Source organism: Labrus bergylta, chromosome 19, assembly GCF_963930695.1.
Source record: "Labrus bergylta chromosome 19, fLabBer1.1, whole genome shotgun sequence".
Taxonomy (NCBI): Eukaryota; Metazoa; Chordata; class Actinopteri; order Labriformes; family Labridae; genus Labrus; species Labrus bergylta.
The window spans coordinates 5399947-5419997 of NC_089213.1; the positions used below are offsets into that span (position 1 = coordinate 5399947).

The 20051-nt window shown below is 43.3% G+C and overlaps 1 protein-coding gene across 1 annotated transcript in view; it reads left to right on the forward strand.

The window, feature by feature from the left end:
- Positions 1 to 4324: 4324 nt before the first annotated feature.
- Positions 4325 to 20051, forward strand: part of macf1a (microtubule actin crosslinking factor 1a) — a 231681-nt gene continuing 215954 nt past the window's right edge. Inside the window, exons 1-2 of the mRNA XM_065948500.1 lie at positions 4325 to 4512; positions 13210 to 13445. Of these exons, the coding sequence (XP_065804572.1) occupies positions 13223 to 13445 (223 nt within the window). The 5' untranslated portion in view covers positions 4325 to 4512; positions 13210 to 13222. The remainder of the gene's footprint in view (positions 4513 to 13209; positions 13446 to 20051) is intronic.

A 20051-nucleotide genomic window follows, 5' to 3' on the forward strand; every position in this document is an offset into this window, starting at 1 on the left:
GATAGGATAGGATAATACTTTATTGATCCCCAGAGGGGAAATTCGGGCGTTACAGCAGCACAGACAAGAAAGCTCAAATACACATTAAACAGAATAGATAAGATAAATAAAAATAAAAATAAAAACGGGGTATATACAAGAACAAAATGAATGATGAAGTTAACTGGGGGGAATTGAGAATTGAAGCAGTATTTGAAGAGAATGACAAGTTAAAGTGACAACTGATGATTAAAGTGACTTGGTGTGATAAATAAATAGCAGCAAGTGATGTAAACAGCAGAGAAGAGAGGCAGTGTTGTACCACAGTAATGCAGAGTGCAGTTATATAATATAATGTAGAATAATATAATATAATATAATATAATGTAGTATGATATAATATAATATAATGTAGTATAATATGATATAATGTAGTATAATATAATATAATATAGTGCAATATGAACAATATAGTGTAATATAATGAAATGTTATATAATATAGACTAGTATAATAATAAATATATAGAATGTACAGTATATATGTATATGTATATATATATTGACCTAAGGGCCCCAACAGACTCTTGTATCTCTGGTACACACACACACACACACAGATGCTGGGGAGTGGGGACAGACGTCATGTCTCCCCTCCAGCGGTGTTCACCTTTTTATTGTGTTAAACGTGAATGGCAGTTAAACCACAGTCCATTCTCTTCACCCACACTGACCTGAGTTCAGAAAATCATTGACCGGATTAGCCGGTTAGCGCTCTCCGATGAGAGGCTGATATGAATGGATGATGTTCGACATCCTAATTCAATTGCAGGCGTTTAGCTCGGACTGATGGGATTAGGAGGGACTGTGATCTGCCACAAGATGGCGCCGAGAGCACAGATAAGAACAGGGGACATGAGCATGCAGACTTGATGAAGAACTGGAAAAGTATTTCTGGTATTATGAACGTTTGACTCTGTTTCAATACGTCACTGTAGCTCAAAGTACACACGTGTTGTTTCAGATTTAAATTGTTTAAGAGTCCTCAGATTGAGTTGTGAGTGCAGAGTTCAGCCTGAAGCTTCGTGTATTGAAACCTCCAGATTTCACAGTTTAAGGGTTTAATATGATGTGGCTGTGGATCAGTGGTAGAGTCAGCCGTCTCTCAGCCTGAAGCGCTGTGGTTTGATCCCCAGCTCCTGCAGACACATGTCCGATGTGTACGATGTTTCTTTGGGCGAGATGCTTAACCCCAAATTGTAAATTGTTACTTCTGATGGACTCTTTACTCAGCAGCCTCGACCGTCAGTGTGTGAATGTGTAGGTGCGACCTGCGGTGTAAAAGAGCTTTGAGTAGTAAAGAAATAAACAAGCTCAAGTCCATTTACAAACTTATTTTCCTCCATTTTAAGGCATTTTGTTTTGTAAAAAAATGGGTTTTATAAAACAGGAACATAGATGCAGATTTGTAAAAAAAAAACAATAATAATAAAGTGAAGAAGACTGAAGAGAAAGCTTTTAACATGTTTGGTGTTCAAGATCTGGATATTCCTTAAATTGAAATATACTCCTTGAAAATGTTCCATTAACGTAATCTTTGGTTTCTTCTATAAAATCACTCGTGCACATCCAAAAATCTTTCTATATTTAAACAAAGTGTTGTGTGCTGTACATTTCTAACACTGGGAGGTTTGAATCTGTGGGCTTGAACCTGAAGCCTCAGATTGTTAGAGAGTCCTTTCCTCTGTTTCCTGCTGTTGTTTATGCATTTATGCGTTTATTGTACCAAGCTACACATGATGATGCTTCATTTTTTTGTAGGTGTCCATAAATTGCCTGACCTTTATTTTTTATTTCTACACGTTCAGGACTGAGCGAGTTAAACAAAACAAATACAGACATGCACATTTAAAAACATCAAATGAGTGTTTCCCAGCTTCCCAAACAATCTTAACCACAAACTCAGTCAAACTTCTTCGATTAGAACCATTAAAGTGAAAGCATGAGAATGAAAGCTGTGTCCGCAGAGAGTCGACCCTCTCTCCCTCTTTCACCTGTGGCCTCATCAAACTGAAACTACAGACAATGAAGCCCCGATCTCACAACACGGTGCATCTCCTCGAGCAATGACTCTCATCATCACGAGGTTTCAATTGAGCAAATGAAATTATCCTGAGTTCACAGCCAAAGACGACGTCACCGTGCTGCACATTCACGTCAGGAGCTTCAGGTTTACAGGCCAGCTGCTGAAGGATAATCGATCACATCGTTTAATAATTAACTAATAGTGGAAACATGAGGTGTGATGAAAGTGACCTTTACCCTTTGTGGTCACAGCAACCTTCAGATCATGTGTCCATTAGCTCCTGTTTGTTGAAAGCTGCAGCAGCTCAGAGACTTCACTCCCTCTGACCGGCTGAGACAGAGGATGACAGAGTCTGGATTATCCTGCAGCAGAGACCTAACACCCCCCCCCCCCCGCCCCCCCCAAACAAACAAACACAAAGCAATCCCAGTGATTGAGTCAGTGCTTCATCAATCCCAGACAGTCAGACACATCGACTAATAGAAGATCGTTCTCCATGAATCCCTCTAATCCTGATCATATAAAAACCTGTCTCCTTCACCGTCAGGCTCTGCTGCAGCTCATGTGACAGCATGGCACCCCGTCTTTATGAGCAGGAGATACTAAATAAATAATCAAAGTTACTAATGCAATTAAATGATTTTTTGTATTGTTCATCTGCAGACATTTCCTCATCTCTACCTCAGTATTAAAATCAGAGTTTGAACGTCTCAGTAAGTCTGAGCACCGTGCATGGTCGAAGTTATAAACTACAGTTCATATACAATTTAAAATAATATAATTTACACTAAACGGGAGGTTCTCAACTAGTGGGTGGAGATCCAAAAGTGGGTCGTGGAGACGTTCTCTATGGGTCCTGATTGTGTGCCTGGAAAAATAAAGTCTATGAAGCATTTTTTTTAAACCTGTTTTTTTTTTTTGTTTCTTTTCTTTTTTCTGTCCCATGTTTTGTACTGACTGAGGTCCGAACTCTTTAACTTTTCATTAAATAAATCAGATGGAGTTGAGGGTGGGTCCTGAGGATAGACCAGTTGAGAACCACTGCACTAAGTCATGTCATTATTGTGTGTCGTTAAAGCTCCTGTGAGGAGATTTTACCGCCCCTTCTTGATTATTCAGTGATGGAGAAGTGACATTGAATCTTCATGTTTGCTGGATGGGGCTAAAATCGTTCTTAAAACATGTAGTCTGACTTTAGCATCACACGTGAACAGGACAGGATGAACAAAGGGACAAGATGTATTGCTTTATCCACAGGGGTCACTAAAAACATCATGAACCAAAAGTTCACCACAGGAGCTTTAAGCCATTCTCCCCTTTGGTTATATAAAAATAAATATAATATCTGCACATATCAAGATTCAGGATTCCCCACTCTTAAAACAAACACCCCCAATATTATAAAAGACTTCTGTGCTATAGTTAAAGAATGCAGGGATTATGTGCACATGCGATCCCTGATGTTTGGGAGCCGTGGTGGTCGACATTTGTAAGGTCAAGCCAAACTGTTAACACCTTCTCCCTGCTGGTCGGTCAACACAGCTCCCACACCACTCCTCCACATCTCTCCATCTGTGATCAATTGCTTTTTGAGCTACTCCCTCTCTTCCTCCAGCTGTTTGGAGAGGGAGGAGGGAGCTGGTGTGTAGGCCTATATGAGTGTTTCAGTGTGTGTGTGTGTGTGTGTGTGTGTGTGTGTGTGTGTGTGTGTGTAGGGATTATAAAAACCCAGATTAATGCTATCTCATGTGATGTGAAAGGTCCAGCTCTGCTTCTTCCTCTCTGGAATCCTGAAATGCTTATGAATGAGCTGCCGCTTCAAATTTGAGAAATGTGAACGCCCTTTTCTCCCCCTCTGTGTCCACCCTATATGAGAGAAAAGTGTGTGGCCGAGTGTGTGTGTGTGTGTGTGTGTGTACACATGTGTGTGGGTTTGGGCCTGGGTTTGGCGGTGCTGCTGAGCCTCAGATGACGCAGGACTACAACAGAAATTTCCATTTCCGCGACACTTAACGGACTCAATAGCCATGGGTTAAGTGTCAGAGCCGTGAAAACAGCCTATTGAAGAGAAAGTGAGAGAGTGTGTGTGTGTGTTTGAGTGACCAGAGGAAGGAGGGCTGGTGGGGGGTTGTGGAGAGGAGAGGAGAGAGAGAGAGAGAGAGAGAGAGAGAGAGGGGGGAAAGCCAGGAGGAGGAATCGGACAGCCATTTCTATCAGGATTTACGCTGCCTGCTCCTCTTCCTCACATCCTCATCATCCTCTGGCTGAGCTCCATTGTGGAGGAAAAACGTGGGTCACATCGGTGGAGCGACAAAACACCCAAATCTTTCGTCCATCACCACATTCCACCCATCCATCCGGGGAGAGGAGAGCGGAGCGGCGGCGGCAGCTTCCCCCGGCCTCCCTCGCTCTGTGCTCGGATTCAAGGACCGCCGCTGCCCGGTGAAGGTAAGCTGCTCCGGAGCTCTCATGGAGCATGATGGGTTTTCTTTTTCAATTCCTACAAACCCGTGCATCATTACATCATCAATATCATGTGTTTACGAGAGCTGTCGAGTCCGATGATGATATTTAATTGATCGTTAATATTGAAACCAATCAGGACGATCAGATCCAGACGGACAATGCGACTGACCTATAAACTTGTAAAAACACATTTTAGGGACATTTTGATATGTTTGTAACTCAATTTAACCGTGCATTTTTTTTTTAATGTGGCTCGGTAAGGTGTTGTCTTCATGCTCTCCTCGCTCCTTTATAAATAACGTGTTGATTTGTGGTCTCAGTGGAAGTGCACACTCATTTAAAGAGATGTTATTTTCAGTGTAAAAGCCCACAGAGTCAGTTATTGCCTGAAATGGAGCATTTTTTTTTATTTATTTCTGAGCACGTTGCTCGTGATGTGTGTTCCGGAGGGCTGGGGCTGGAGACAAGCAGCGGACTGTGAGAGAGAGAGAGAGAGGGAGAGAGAGAGGCTTTCTGGGTCGTGAGAAGGCTGCCGAGGTTGTTCCCACTAATGACAGAGGCAGCAGCAGACAGCACAGAGGCAGCTACAAATGGATAAATGTAATTAGTTGGTGTTATGGACGCAAACAGAGGCGGTGCGTTGGACAAAGAAGCTCCCAGTCTGCAGCTCTGCGTGCACTGGTCTCCATGTCTGATGTCCATTCATGCAAACACATTCCCCCCCCCTCCTCCTGCACAATCACACAGAGGGAGAAAAGGACGGCATGCGTGCAAAACTGGTGACACCAGCTGCAGCAATGGTTCAGTTTAATATGCACAACCATGAGAGGTTCCCCCTTTATTGATCATCTGATAGGAAAGCTCCATTTTCACTCCTCTACCTCCACCTGCTGTATGGATCCCAATGGACTCCACCACTGCAGGCTGTCTGTCTGTCTGTCTGGAAAAAGCTCAGCGATGTTATGGAAGGTGCAGCCAGCCAAAGAAAGAAAGAAAGAAAGAAAGAAAGAAAGAAAGAGAGGAAATAAAAAAAATCACCACTCAGGGCTTCCCCTCCTGCAGCTTTGTAGCAGATGGTCACTCACAGCCTTATGTTGGACCTTCACCTACAGCAGGCTACCACTCTCCTCAGCCTGAAGGACGAGGACACTAGCATATCACTCATTTCCATTGTTGTCAAGTGGAATTATATAAACTTACCCCCATTATGCCCCCTGCACTGACTGCAGACACACCCCCCTCACTACTGTACCGTCCCGTCTGTGACCCTGCAGGGGATAAAGAAGGACGGAGGTATCGTTGATTACGATTAAATGTAATAAACAGGTGAGCACTGTGATCTCTGAATCACGATGTTTCTACTCACTCAGATTTCATTTGTCACAAGAAGCAAGAAGAGGATCTCTGACATTCAGTTATTGTTGCAGCCGGGGATTATCTTTGTTATTTATGATCTCTGATTCACCCACTGCTGTCAGAAAGAAGGAAGAAATGTACAGCATGCATTTTGAAAAAACGTCAAGTTGATATCTTGAAAATATTTGTTCTCAAATCTTATTTCATGAGGAGGAATCTTAGACCTAAGGCTGGTATACTACTGAAGTAAAGGATACACAGAGAAGGTGTTTTCTGCTTATAGAAGGATAGGTACGGTGTTTGCTAAGAATAAGAAGAAGATATATTTTACTATTTTACACTGTTTTTTTAACCTTTATTTAACCAAGTCGGTCCCGTTGTTGTTGAACATGCTACACAGAGACAGGCGGATTAAGATGCATTGAAATGTCTTCTGTCCAATGAACTGTCTCCAAACTGAAAAAAATACTTATTTTAGAAAGACAGTAAAGAAAGGGGGACGACGGTAGCCTAGCGGTTAGTGTGTGTGTCCCATGTGCAGACACCTAAGCCCTCGAGAGGCCGGCCCGGGTACCAATCCGATCTGTGGCTCGTTTCCTGCTGTGACATAGAAAATTGAGGAAGCAACCCATCTTGATGCATCGTGATATGAAAACAGAATCAAAGTCGTTGACAGAATAATTGTACTCAAATGGTGAGAGCAGTGAAGATGCACAGACCTGATGAGTGTTTTGTTTTCCTCTCGAGATTTTTCATTGTGATAATTCTGCTAACACTTGTGAATCATGACATCTGATTTGTGTCGCAGAATCATTTACGTGTCTGTATCGTCTCGTTAATGATCCTTAAAGCCATCAGATTGGTCTTTAAAAACTTGTTTTTGGAATATTGGACTGCGTCGTACATCCCCGGGCTGCTTTCTAAGATACAGAATCCTCCGTCTTCTGTTTGTAAAATCCTCCCTCTGTCTCTCTGTCTGAGAGTCTCCAGCCGACAGTCCCTGTGCTGGTTAGCAGCTCCTTGGTATGCACACAGCATCTTAGCATTAGCGAAAGGGGGGGAGAGACGTTGAGGAGGAGCAGTAAAAGCTGTGTCTGTCATCTGCACATTGATGCTCTCGCTCACAGTGACGTCCTGGAGCTGTTCATATTGATCCGTGTGTGTAAGGAAGGCCGCAAAATGTATGATTTATTCAGGCTCTTTCTCTCCTCATATCTCTGTCTTTCTTATTCCATGTTAACCTGAGCGCTCTGATCTCGGCCTCTGAACTCGTCCTTCTTCACTCTCACTTTAATTAACTCTCTCTCCGTCCAGTCATGCTGAGTAGTAAGCTGCTTCATTCTTGGCAAGCAGTCCAGTTTGTCTCTGTTTGTTTATACAGTATATGCATGTGTGTGTATGTGTGTGTGCGTCGCATGTGTATTAATGTATGTATGTGTGTGTGTGTGTGTGTGTGTGTGTGTGTGTGTGTGTGTGTGTGTGGGAGCTGAGTCTAGCCGCTCAGTTATCCTGTCTGTCAGAGTGTTACTCATCATGACCGGGGGCTGTGTTTTAAGGGGAAGTATTACTCATTCATCCTCTTGCTCTACTCTTAATCCAGACTTATTAAATAAATGACACAGCAAGTGTGTTTTAATGTGTCACCTTTAGGTGCAACATCATGAAAATGTAGTCAAAGACTTTTTCCAGTATATTTTTTCCAGTATTTAGTAAAAGATCTTCGGTGTAAATCCAGGAAAACTCCTCTGAAAGGAGGGTCATAAGGGTCCACCAATAGTCCATGCAGAGATGATTCAACAGCGTTTTCTTTCCCACTCCGTACTGATTTCACTACCCAGACTTGAGTAATCGCAGACACAGAGAGTACTTGTTTAATTAAAAACATACTGATTGTTCATATTTTGATGGCTTTGACTAACATGAAACTCTCTGCTTGAGCACCACACTGTTCAAATGAATGTTTCCTTTAAAGGTCTCATATTATGTAAAATAACCATGTTTCTGTAACACTCATATGTGTCCCTAGTCTGTCTACAAACCCCCCAATGATGAGAAAAGTCCATCCTCTCTGTCTTTTCCCTGCTCCAATGTGTGCTCAAACAGGCTGTTTGGAGATTTTCCCCTTTATGACATCACAAAGGGAAGTAACTCCTCCCCCAGGTGGGTGACACTCCCACAGCTAGGTGTTTGTTCTGCCCTCTGAGTCTGCCTTCTCACCGTAAACAATAGGACATGGAGCGAGAAAGCCAGAGCCAACCCAAGCCCTTCCAGAGAGGGGCGTGGTCAGACACAGCTCATTTACATATTTAAAGCTACAGGCACAGAAACAGCCTGTTCTGAGCAGGGTTGAAATAGAGGGGTTTATAGACATGATCAAATACAGGATCAGACACTTCACACACATGGAATATGTGACCTTTAAACCAGGAGATTTTTCAGGGGGCTTCTTAATTATTGTGTATCTGAGCAATAACTGGAAACTTTCTAACCTCTAATATGGCATTTTAAGCTTTTCTGCAGCTGATACCAACACTAGCATGGATGTCATACAACTCTCATTTAGAGATGCATGGCTAACCCTAAACCATGCATCTCTAAATGGCTAACCCTAACCCTAACCCTAACCCCAAATGATATCATCAAAACTTTACCATTTAGCCCAGATAAGTGTTGTGGTTTATGAAGTAAAACTAGAAAAACAAAACATAAAGTATGCCCCTTTAAATTCAGTAAATCATTTGTAAACATGTATGGCATAGAACCAGGGGATGGGTAGCCTAGCTTAGCATAAAGAGTGGAAACAGCTGAGGGTGCTGGCTAACCGGTCGTGCAGCTTTGGATTCACACGGTAAATCACACGTGTGGATCCGATGTGTTTCTGCTCAGGTAGCTCTGTGAGTTACAGGGTTTGTCAGGCAGGATGGAGCATTATGTCCGTCTGTTGAACATAATCGTGAGTTAACTCCCTTTAGAGAGCTGAACGCTGCTCTGAAGGACGAGCTGTGGCGGTTACAGCCGTTACTCTGCACGTGTCTGCTTTTCTTTCTCTCTCTCTCTAAATCGAATGTGCAGATTCTCACTGCTGAACCTCTCCATCTCTGTCTCCCCCTCTCTGCTTTAGCTCACTATTAAAACACTCACACAAACATGCAGACACACACACACACACACACACACACACACACACACACACACACACACACACACACACACACACACACACACACACATGTCCTGCTCAGGCCGAACTGTGGGAACAGACAGCGTCCGTGTAAATCTTTGTTGTGGTGATAAATCAGAAGGAGCATCCAGCATCCCTGCTCGGTCTGATTCAGCTGCTGCTCGCTGTCACAGGAAGAGACTCGAGCCAAGATCTCTGCATGGACGTGTGTGTGTGTGTGTGTGTGTGTGTGTGTGTGTGTGTGTGTGTGTGTGTGTGTGTGTGTGTGTGTGTGTGTGTGTGTGTGTGTGTGTGTGTGGTAAAAGCTTTTTCCCGTGCTTGCTCGTGTGTATGTTTTTACTGTTAGCAGGCTTGTTTAGTTTAGAAACCAGATTTGAGAAGTTTGAAACACCTTCTCAAAATACGAGAGTTTCAATTTATTCCTCAAGTTCGATCATATTTATGGAAAGTTGGAAACTGAGTATTTCCTGCTTTTCACTTATTCATGTGAATTTGAACTGATTATTTTTAAGCTCTGACATTTTGACAGAAAACACGAGATGTTCAGACTGGACGTTACTCGACATCTCTTTTGGAAATATATCGACGTCTCAAAAACTCGATGTATGAACTTGACTGGACGTGAGTTTGTGACACCGTGTAGACTAGTTATTTAATAAGTTCTGGATAAAAAAACAGAAAAGCAAACAAGCAAAAAGTCTGACATGAGGTGACTTGAGACCTTGTAGTGAACAATTTGAGGTATTTTGGGGCCGATAGTCGGTCAGATGTCTAAGACTAGAAGTGAATAAGGAAATGAATAAATAATACAGTCAGCCAGTTAATTGATATAAAATCAGCACAAATATCAAAAGCAGTTTCTGTAACAAACATGAGAGACTTAAATCCTCTTGTTCTACTTCATGTTTATTGAATATCTGCCCGTCTTCTTCGTGATCAGTGGGAGGAAAACTCTTTTAGTTTTGGTCACGTCAGCTGGTTAAAGCTGCAGTTTGAGCAGTTTGTGAAATATAAATCTTTATATCAGTATTAGTGTATCGAAGTTAATGAAAACTGACATTTGATCAGAAACCAGCTGAAATCAGGGGATGTTAAAACTTCTTATGAGCATTATGTTTTATATGTTTTAAGATTTGATGAACAAGAAACGATTAAAAGACGTTCAGACGATCAGTCATGAAATAATCATTACCTGCAGTCCTAATTTAGAAGAAAGAGGATAATAAATGTGTTTATGAGTGTGTTGGTGTGATAGTAAAAATGCCTGAATGAGGGTCTCATCAGCAGGATGTGATCTCATACTCTCTCTCTCTCTCTCTCTCTCTCTCTCTCTCTCTCTCTCTCTCTCTCTCTCTCTCTCTCTCCTTCAAACATCAGCGTTTCTCTTCACAGAGCTCTAATGACACAGTGCAACTTTGAAGCTCCGCTCTGGCTCTATTTTTAAAATCGCTCGTTTCGGTGGCACTGACTCACTGACAGCAGGCAGCGGGGAACTAACTTTACACACACACTCACACACACACACACACACACACACACACACACACACACACACAGACACACACACACACAAAGAAACAGCAGCACCAGGACTGAGAGAGACTTGCAACCATACATCACAGAACCGCAGGGGATTCTGGGAAGGTTTTAACCTCTTCCTGGCTGCGTTGCTGTGGAGATGGGGATCCAGGAAGCGAGTTTCTGCCAGCGGTCTAGTTAGGGGCCAGCAGAAGGGAGGAGGATGGAGGAGGAGGGAGGATGGGGAGGAGGAGGAGGGTTTTTTTTTGGCAGCATCACTCACAGAAACATTCCCTCCCTGTGACCAGCGCTCAGGTCACTCCACAGTTAATCTGCTGGTACGGACTCTGTGTGTCTGGGAGCAGGAGTCGGTTCATTAGCATAAAGTGTTCACAGTGTGAGCTCTATGTGGACAGGAGTTCCCCCTGTTCTCTAACTGTTAGACTTGTGAAACAAAACTGGATCACTTGTGGATTTATTTTTGATTCTGAAAGACTTGAATCCATTTTAAGGAAATGGAACTGAATATTTTGGGGGCTTTTTCATGACTTTTCTTTTGATATATAGGACAGTGGATAGAGTCAGAAAAAGGAGAGACAAAGGAAAGACATGGTGCAAAGACCAGGGTCTACTTTGAGGACTGTAGCCTCTGCACACGGGGAGCAGAGTCACCACACAGCCAAACCTCTGCCCCATAACACAGACAGTTTAACAGTTTGATATTCATTCAAGATGTCCCACACACACACACAACGTTTTGACAGCTGATCGTGTTTACAGCCCGGTACAAAAAAACGATTAACATCTTTAATGGCACACCCGTTTTGATTTATGAAGGATACAGGCTATGCATGATTAGGGGGGTTATTGATCTGACTGCAGGCGGCCATGTTGTAGCGGTTTGTCAGGAGTGTGTCAGCTCTCAGCCTGTCTTTAGATTCACAGTCAGCATTTCCAAAATGTTAGAAACTAAGAGGTGACCTCACTCAGGCTTCGTCCTCCACACTCGAGATGATGATACTTTTCACTTTAAGCTGTTTTATTGGACGAGAAGCTGTGGAAGATGACAGGAAACAGATGATGTGCACAAAGCCTGTGAGCCGTGATCAATCTGAAAACTAAAAAAAAATGGGAGCACACAGCAGACGATCACCGACCTGCTGAACACCCAGACGTCCTGCGGGGCCTGGAGAGAAGAGCCAGTAACAGCCAATTCATTCTGCCTGCACGAGTATTGATTCTATGACGGACAGATCAGAGCCTCAGGTCCCCAGAGAGTCACACACACACACACACACACACACACACACACACACACACACACACACACACACACACACACACACACAGTGAATGCTTTCTGCGTTCACAGCAATTATTTAGCGTCATTGATTTTCCCTCAGGTATTGAATATAAACTTTATGCAGATTAACAGTCATAGTCTGAAGATGGGCGAGCGAGCAACAGATAGGACTAGAGAAAAGGTGGAGAGAGAGAGAGAGAGAGAGAGGGAGAGAGAAAGGGGGCAGAGATTGAGATGAGAGAAAGTTCCCTCCTGTCTTCTTGGTGTATTGACTCGTCTTAAAAATAGCAACACTAAACAAGCTTTGAAATCTCATCCTTTTCGCTCTCTCTCTCTCTCTCTCTCTGTCTCTCTCTCTCTCTCTCTGTAGTCGTTTGTTCTTGTCTCAGTCACAGCCAGCCTGCTGAAGAATCAGAAAAATTCTGTCTTTTCCATCCCTCCCATACCAGCTGCAACTTTTGTTGAAAACAGGAAGTAGTCTAAGGATCTGTACTGTAGGAGGGCTAGGAGTTGTATTCTTGTTGCTGTGGTATTGAAACACATCATCATCATATCATGTCATTTGGACAAGAATTGTATGAAAGTTTCAAAATCTGCTGTCATGACAACCCTAGATTTGAGGATATGAAAGTCAGGCTTGTCAGTCAGATAGTCGTATATCATAGGAGAGTTTTTGGCTGTGTTCTCGGTGCCTCTACACCCCTCTGCTGCGTCGCTCAGGCTTCAATAATCCATCTCCTCGTCTCTGCTGTCATCCTCTTTCATCACTCCAGAGGAACTCTTCAGGGCTCTCTTGTAGGTCGCAGCCTCTGAAAGTCTTCGGCAGCCGCCTGAACCTGATGACTGACCCAGTTGTTCCTGATTATTGCTTTATGACGGCTCTGCTTTTACTTTCTAACTTTGCATCATTCATGCTCCTCCTGTGTGATCCGTCTGACTGAAGCCATGAATTATAGAGTTCTTCTTCTTCTTCTCTCTTTCTCCTCGTCCTCCCTTCTTCTGACCTTCTTTCTCTCCCCTCCCCCTCTGCTCTACATCTCGCTCCTCTCTTCCTCTCCCTCTCCTCCTCTTCCTCTCCTCTCCCTCTCCTCCTCTCCCTCTCCTTCTCTTCCTCTTCCTCTTCCTCCTCTCCTCCTTTTCCTCTCCTCCTCTTCCTCTTCCTCTCCCTCTCCCTCTCCTCCTCTTCCTCACTCCTCTCCTCCACTTCCTCTCTTCTCCTCCTCTTCCTCTCCTCTCCTCTCTCCTCTCCTCCTCTCCTCTCCTCTCCTCCTCTCCTCCTCTCCTCCTCTCCTCTCCTCCTCTCCTCCTCTCCTCCCTGCAGCTCTTAAAGTAACATGGAGTCCTCAGACGATGATACTCTAAGCGAGCGCTCCTGCGTCAGCGAGCCATCCTTCCGTAGCGAGCGGTCAGGGGGGTCGTTGTCCCCGTGCCCGTCGGGACCTGTGGGACCGCCTGGAGACACTTTACCCTGGAATCTGTCCAAACACGAGAGGAGGAAGAGGAAGAGCCAGGACTCGGTGCTGGACCCGGCGGAGAGGGCGGTGGTTCGTGTGGCAGGTAAGAGAAACACTCCCACGTTGTAAAAACTCTTTCTTGTTTTTGATGAGCTGAGGACACATTCCCATCCTGATGGATCTGTTCTGTTATATCTAGTTCTACGTGTCTCTGTCTTAAGATGCTTTCTGTGTAAGCAAGCGGTGCTGATGACTGTTGTTTGCTTGGTTGTTTGTTTTGGTTGTTGTGGGAACTTTCCAGTTTGAACCTGAAGCAGACGTTGCTGTCAGAGTTAGCATGCCTGTTGGAGAGCGTATCAAAGCATCAATGAGACAACAAAGATGTTTGTTGTTTTGCGGCCAAAGTAGAAGTGTTAATAAAACTTTACACGCCTGTGAAATATTCTCCCTGTGACTTACATGATGACATGCCAAGTGCAGAAGAGGATATGAAGTGTTTGTTTTGTAAAGAAGAAGAAAAGACAAGAGAGGAGAACGACTCTTTAGGGAAAGAAATGATAATACAACACATCCATTATCAAACTTCAACTTTTCTCTTCGGTCAGTTGCTGAGTCGTGATTCTCTTGCAGGCTCTCTGTTGGTCTGTAAGATTGACCTTGGAGTTGACCTCGGGTCCCCGGCTGCAGTCAGACTGTTCAAGAATGATTCAAACAGTCATCTTACCTTTAAGAGAAATCAAAGTAATCATGACGTTACATCTTCATCGTGTAGTAAGGATGTAAAACATGTAACACATTTCATGTTCTGTCATCAGGTGTCATTTTATTATCTGACGTCAGGATTAATAAATGTTGTTTCTTGATGCGTCCTCTTCAGTCTTATTTGCACGCTGACATTTCTTGGACATCCTGTTTGATCGCAGGGCTTTTCCCCTCTGGCTTTAATTAAGCGCCCACAAACTTCAGAGGAACCCCCGACTCCTGAAAAATACATAGTCAATACATTTCACACTGATTGGTGGAGATTCTTTGCGTGTGCGGGGGGAGGGGGGGGGGGGGGGGGGTGTTCCCTCTCCAGGGCTCACATGAGATCTTGGAAATGTCATGAGAAATGTTTCATAACAATGTTTTTAGTTTCATGACAAGAGAGAGGGGAGAGCTTCACTCTGAGGTCATGTATCGTTTAGAAAAGAAGTCTTACCATCTGAATCACTTCTACGACTCCACCCGCTCCTCCTTTATCTCTTCCATCCTCTGTTCCTCGCTGTAACAGAAGATGGAGGACAGATGTAGGTTACTCGGCTCTCTGGAGAAGCCCGGGTTTCCCCTGCTCGTGTAGCCGGCTAATGGCTTCCCCTGTCCTTGATAAAAAACAAGAAATGATGTAAAAGCGTGAGTGCTACACCTCTCTTCATGATTGTGCCAATTATTTACCACGTGAGGCTTTTATCACAGATGTATGGAAGTAGGCGGGTGTCTTCGTCTGCATGCTGCACCTACAGTATATCTTTGTTTAAACGACAGCTTACATTCTGCGCAGCAGTGAAAACCTCGATTCCAGCAACACTTCTATTATGAAGAGTTAAACTCAACCGTGCAGGCCATCATCACCTCCAGTTATCTGTTTGTTTTGGGACACATGTTGTGAAAATATGCACATAGTAGAAAAACAGATGAGGTCTGTGCCAGTATTTAAAGGGATTTAAAAGGATTAGGCTGCTGTTTAAACGCGTGCATGAATGAATAAATGTGAGAGAAATCCATGAAAAATGCAATCCCTGAACAAACCCAACACGTGTTGGACAGAGTTGAAGTCAAAGACTGAAACAGTAATGAGTAAAAAATGTGAAGAGGTGTCTCACAAACTGGGTCAAATTAAGGTTAATAATTGATCAATAGATGGATAGAAAGTTTACTTCCTTTGTCCTCGGGGGGAGTTAGTGTCTGACCCGACCCACATCCTTCACTCTGAGTTTCAGCTTCTACCCTCTGGCAGAAGATTCAGGGTCCTTCTGACCAGGCTGACCCGCTGGAAACATTCATTTGTGCTGATGTCCGTCATGTAGGACGATGTGCAAAATATCACCGCTGCAGGAGTGTCTTTTTATGTACATGTGGAATCGTTACATGTTTCGTATGATCTCTATTTATGTATTTTTTATTATCTTGCATTATAGTTATTGATAGCAGCATTAAAACTACAACATGAAGGATAATTAGAGTGGTTGTAAAGACTCATCATTCCTTCTTAAAGGAAGGCTTGGGAGCTTTTGAAAACTAGCATGATTTCCTGCCTCATTCAGCGGAAAGTAAACACTAAACTTTATCATGATACATGGAAAAAAAAAAGTGACTATTTTACTACTCACAACGGCCAAAGACAAACTCACAGTTTAAACTCCGTCATCGGTGACGCGCTTTGAGTGCATCCATATTTACTTTTGAGTTGACTCGAGCTCAAAATTCAAACTTGAAGCCTGCGTCCTTCAGTGGATCAGTCTGTCATGGCTGCCGGCGGATGTGATCTTGTAAACACAGATGATCTTATATGACGTGTTTTTTAATGAACCCTCTGTGAGGCGAGCGGCTGAATTATTCCCCTCCTCCTCTGTTTTTTTTGCCGGATGAACATGTGGCCCGTCTTTGCAGCTGTGCTGAAGTTTGAACGCCAAGAGTTTGTTTGTGTGAGAGATAATAGAGGACAGTTCTGAAGGAGGGGGGGGGAAGTCATCGTAGGCATGTTATGTAAGGTTATTAGAAGAGACAGTTAGACAGGGAGGTGTCCTGGCAGCACCTCGGGGCAGAGTCGGCGGGTCAGATGTGTTTGTGTGGATCTCTGTGGGCGCTGACAGCAGCAGAGATGAGCTGGCATCGTCACAAACTACCCTCAAGGTTTGAACCCTGACGACACGATGACAACATCCTGCAGTGTGAAGTCTCCTCTCTACTGGCAAACGTTTCTAAAAGTTCAGTATGAACAAAAAAACAATGACAAAAACTTTGGACAGAGATGGGAAAGTGATTGAGCCTGAAAAAACTGGATTATAAAGACTTACCTGAGCGACATCTTGTCATTTGTACGACATCCAAAACGAGCTGCAGGGACGGCTGTAACACAGACGTTAGCTATTTTTTTCCCTTTGCCTTCAGTCATTGTGCTAAGCGAATCTAACCAAAAGCTGGTTTCAATGTATTGTAGTTGGCATTCTGACTGGACAGTTTTAAGAATATTCAAGTTTCTCAAAATGTTCATTTATTCCTGTAAAAGAGTCGTGTGTTTGAGACTTTAAGGATCCACCGAACTGCTTAAAAATCAAAGTTTTTTGTGCACTTAATTTTAAACAACAAGGTGGAAACAGTTTATAAAATGCTCGGCTACACTTCTCTTGTAAGTCGACTTAAGCATGACACACGTATAGATCCCTTACAGAGCTGTATTTATCGAAACATCAGAGCAGAGGAAGGATTCTCTCTCTTCCTCTCTGTGTGACACTGATGCTTCCAGATTTGGCTCTGCAAACTGGCAGCGATTCAACTGCAGCTCATGTTTCTGGTGACACCCGGGCGAGTCCACGCGGCTCACTGAGGCGTGAAAGCTTTTGTGATGATATTACATTTTTACATAATATGGGAGTACGTGTTTACATTGACCTGGATCTCCACTCAGGCAGACGATTGGAATGTGCAGAATGAATACATTAGCCTGTTTTTAAGCCACAGGATGCACGTTTCTCTGGACGAGTCGCCTGAGTGTTTTTAGATGAGGACGAGTTCAAGGAACTGCATCTTTGATTAGGAGAAAGTTCAGTAAATAAATATACGAGGGGTGATAGTTTGCTTTCTTATGCGACATTAGCAGCAGTGATGGAAGGAGAGAGAGAGCAGACAGTGGATCTCTGTGCAGAGAGGAGATTTGAATCCACACTGGAGTGGATAAAAAGAGACTCTGCTGTCCTCACTGGACTCACTGTTATTCAGCCTCTGTGGACTCTCGGCCGGCCTGCTGAGCATGAATGTCAATGAAAACCTCCCAACAGTTGGCTGGTTTCTCTGTTTATGTGAAGGAGAGTTTCACGATTTAACTCTTGGTTTACTCGATTGAGTGAGCTCCAGATACATGGAGAGAAAACAGTGTCAAACATAGTGATAGATTTATTGTGTTTCCACATGTATTCATCAATCTGTTTCTTCTAAAGCTTAATGTGCATTATAAATGTCTTTACATGTAGTTATGTTTTGCTTTTATTTACCGATTCTGTCGTGTTTGCATGAATTACCAGACGAGTTGGATCACGTCCGGTGAGAGAGTTTTGAGACTCTTCACAGCCTTCGATTCAGAAATGCATGTTGTGTTCAAGGGCTGAAGGAAAACTCAGACACACCACGCTTTTCATGTCCCATAGACTGTAGAATAGAATATTAATGGATGAAGCCTGAGTGATGACACCCGTCTGTTCCTGCAGGGGGGCTTTGGACGCCCATCGATGGTGGTCGACACGCTGGAAATTGCTGACTCACCCTAAGAGGCGGGTTTTAAGCCTCCTGACAAACCGTTACTCAGCGGCCGCCTGTCAGTCAGGTCAGCTCGATGCCTTATTGTGAAAAACTCTTATCCTTCATCAAATCAAAGCGGATGAGTTATCCAAACTTCAACCTCACCTCAGTGTGTGCCGATCGAGACAATGAGCTAATCAGACCTATTTTTGTTTTTGTACCAGGCTGGAAACATGTTCAGTTCTGCTTTTAAAATGGCTTTTTGGAACAGGTGTGTATGTGACTTCCTGTGCTTCTGCAGCCGGCCTCTAGTGGACAGTTTAAGCACTTTATAACACTATGTGATAACATCTAAAGCTATGCACTTTCACACACTTTATTAGGTGAATAGACCTGAAGGAGATCAAAATATATATCTACACTCATTGTTAATATATGTTCTTTGGAGAATATCAACACAGTCTGTGTCTTCAGTGAGCTGTGGATCTTGTCTGACATCTTCCCGTGGCAGCGGTTACAGACATTAAAAATGAGGACATATCAATATTCAGTTCTGTCGCTGATGGTCATGTTTGTCCTTGTATCTCATGAAGAGGCCTCACTATTGATTCTAAGACTCCTCACAGGAGCTTTAAGACATCTGCTCAGACATGAGGAAATGTTTCTTGCTGTTAGGGTGAATTTTGTTTGATTAAGTTTGAGCACAAAATAAGTTATAAAAGTGTAAATCTCTGCCTAAATGTGAGATGTTAGGAATTATTTAATACTCCTTGTCACTGTAAAGTATTAAGAGAAATAATAAAATATGAGGATGTGTGTGATGCACGATGGCGGTCTGTGTGTGGCAGCAGAGGTAATCTGTGCACGTGAACATCAGGACCCCGTGAGGCTCTGCCTGCATGTACCTTAGTCGTCCTCCGCGCTGCCTGCTGCTCTTCCTGCCAAATTAATTTTTTCTGCAGGCAGCTGAGAGGAAACCTCAGCCCAAAGCACAGGCTTAACCCCCGTCGTCATGGCGACGTGGTCTCCTCTGTTTCCATGGTTATAAAAGGCAAGCAGAAGCAATGGCGACAGGGGTGAGAGAAAGACTGACAGCGGGTATAAAAGGAGGGGAAAACAAATAGTGAAAGAGAGAGAGAGAGAGAGTCAGAATTTTAATTTGGGAGCGGGAGAAAAGAGGAGGGAGTTTGTAAAAGAAAAGAAAGAGAGAGAGAGAGAAGGAGAGCGAGGAGTGAATGATCGAGTCAGAGTGAAAGGTAATGAAGAGGGGAAAGAAAGAGAGTTGGGAGGATAAAGAGGGGGAGGAGGCGATGAAAAGAGGGGAAAGTTTGAAGAGCAGAGGGGGAAAAGAATACAGAAGAAACAGGGGAAGGAATGACTTTTAAATAAAGAGAGGAGGGGGTGAGAGAGGTCAGGCATCAGAAAGAGAGAGAGAGGGAGGGGAAATGAACCTGAGAGGTACTGACAACTTAACAGATAAGTGACAGACTGCCAGGGAGGAAGAAGAAACAGCTGACAGAGAAAAACAAAAAGGAAGGATGAGACAAAGAGTTAAAACATTTGAGACGAGAAGAAAGAGAGAGAGATTGTCTCAAACACAGCAAAGAGGGGGGAATGAGTTCATCATAGAAACACTCAGAAAGAGAGAGAGAGAGAGAGAGAGAGAGAAAGGCTGAGAGCAGACAGTACGTTAAGGAAGAGACAAAGAACATGAGCAGCATTTAAAAAAAGAGGAAAAGCCGGATACAGTTGGACAAAAGGAAGTGTTTTATTTAAGCAGATCCATATGACAACTCAAATACAGCTGTGAATGTTTACATCTCACTTTAAAGCATGTGTGATAATTCTTTGGCTGATTTGTTTATTTTAATTGAGAAAATGCAAGTGACACATTCAAATGCTCGTAATGGTTTCTGTTATAAGGGATCTTTTAATTTTAAAAAATGTAGTTTGAAGACATCTAGAAGTGTCAGAGGATAGTGTGAGTTGATGTTTGTGTGGCTGGGCAGTATGGACCAGAAACCATCTCTCTCTATATATATTTCATCATGTTTTGAAGGTTTATTTTTGGCAGGATTGTATGCCTTTATTTGGGAGACAGGAGAGTAGAGTCAGAAATCAGAAAGAGAGAGAGAGAGTGAGGAATGACACAACTTTACAGCTCCGTACATTTCATACATTCTCTACCATGCACGCTGTCCCTCTGGTTCATTGT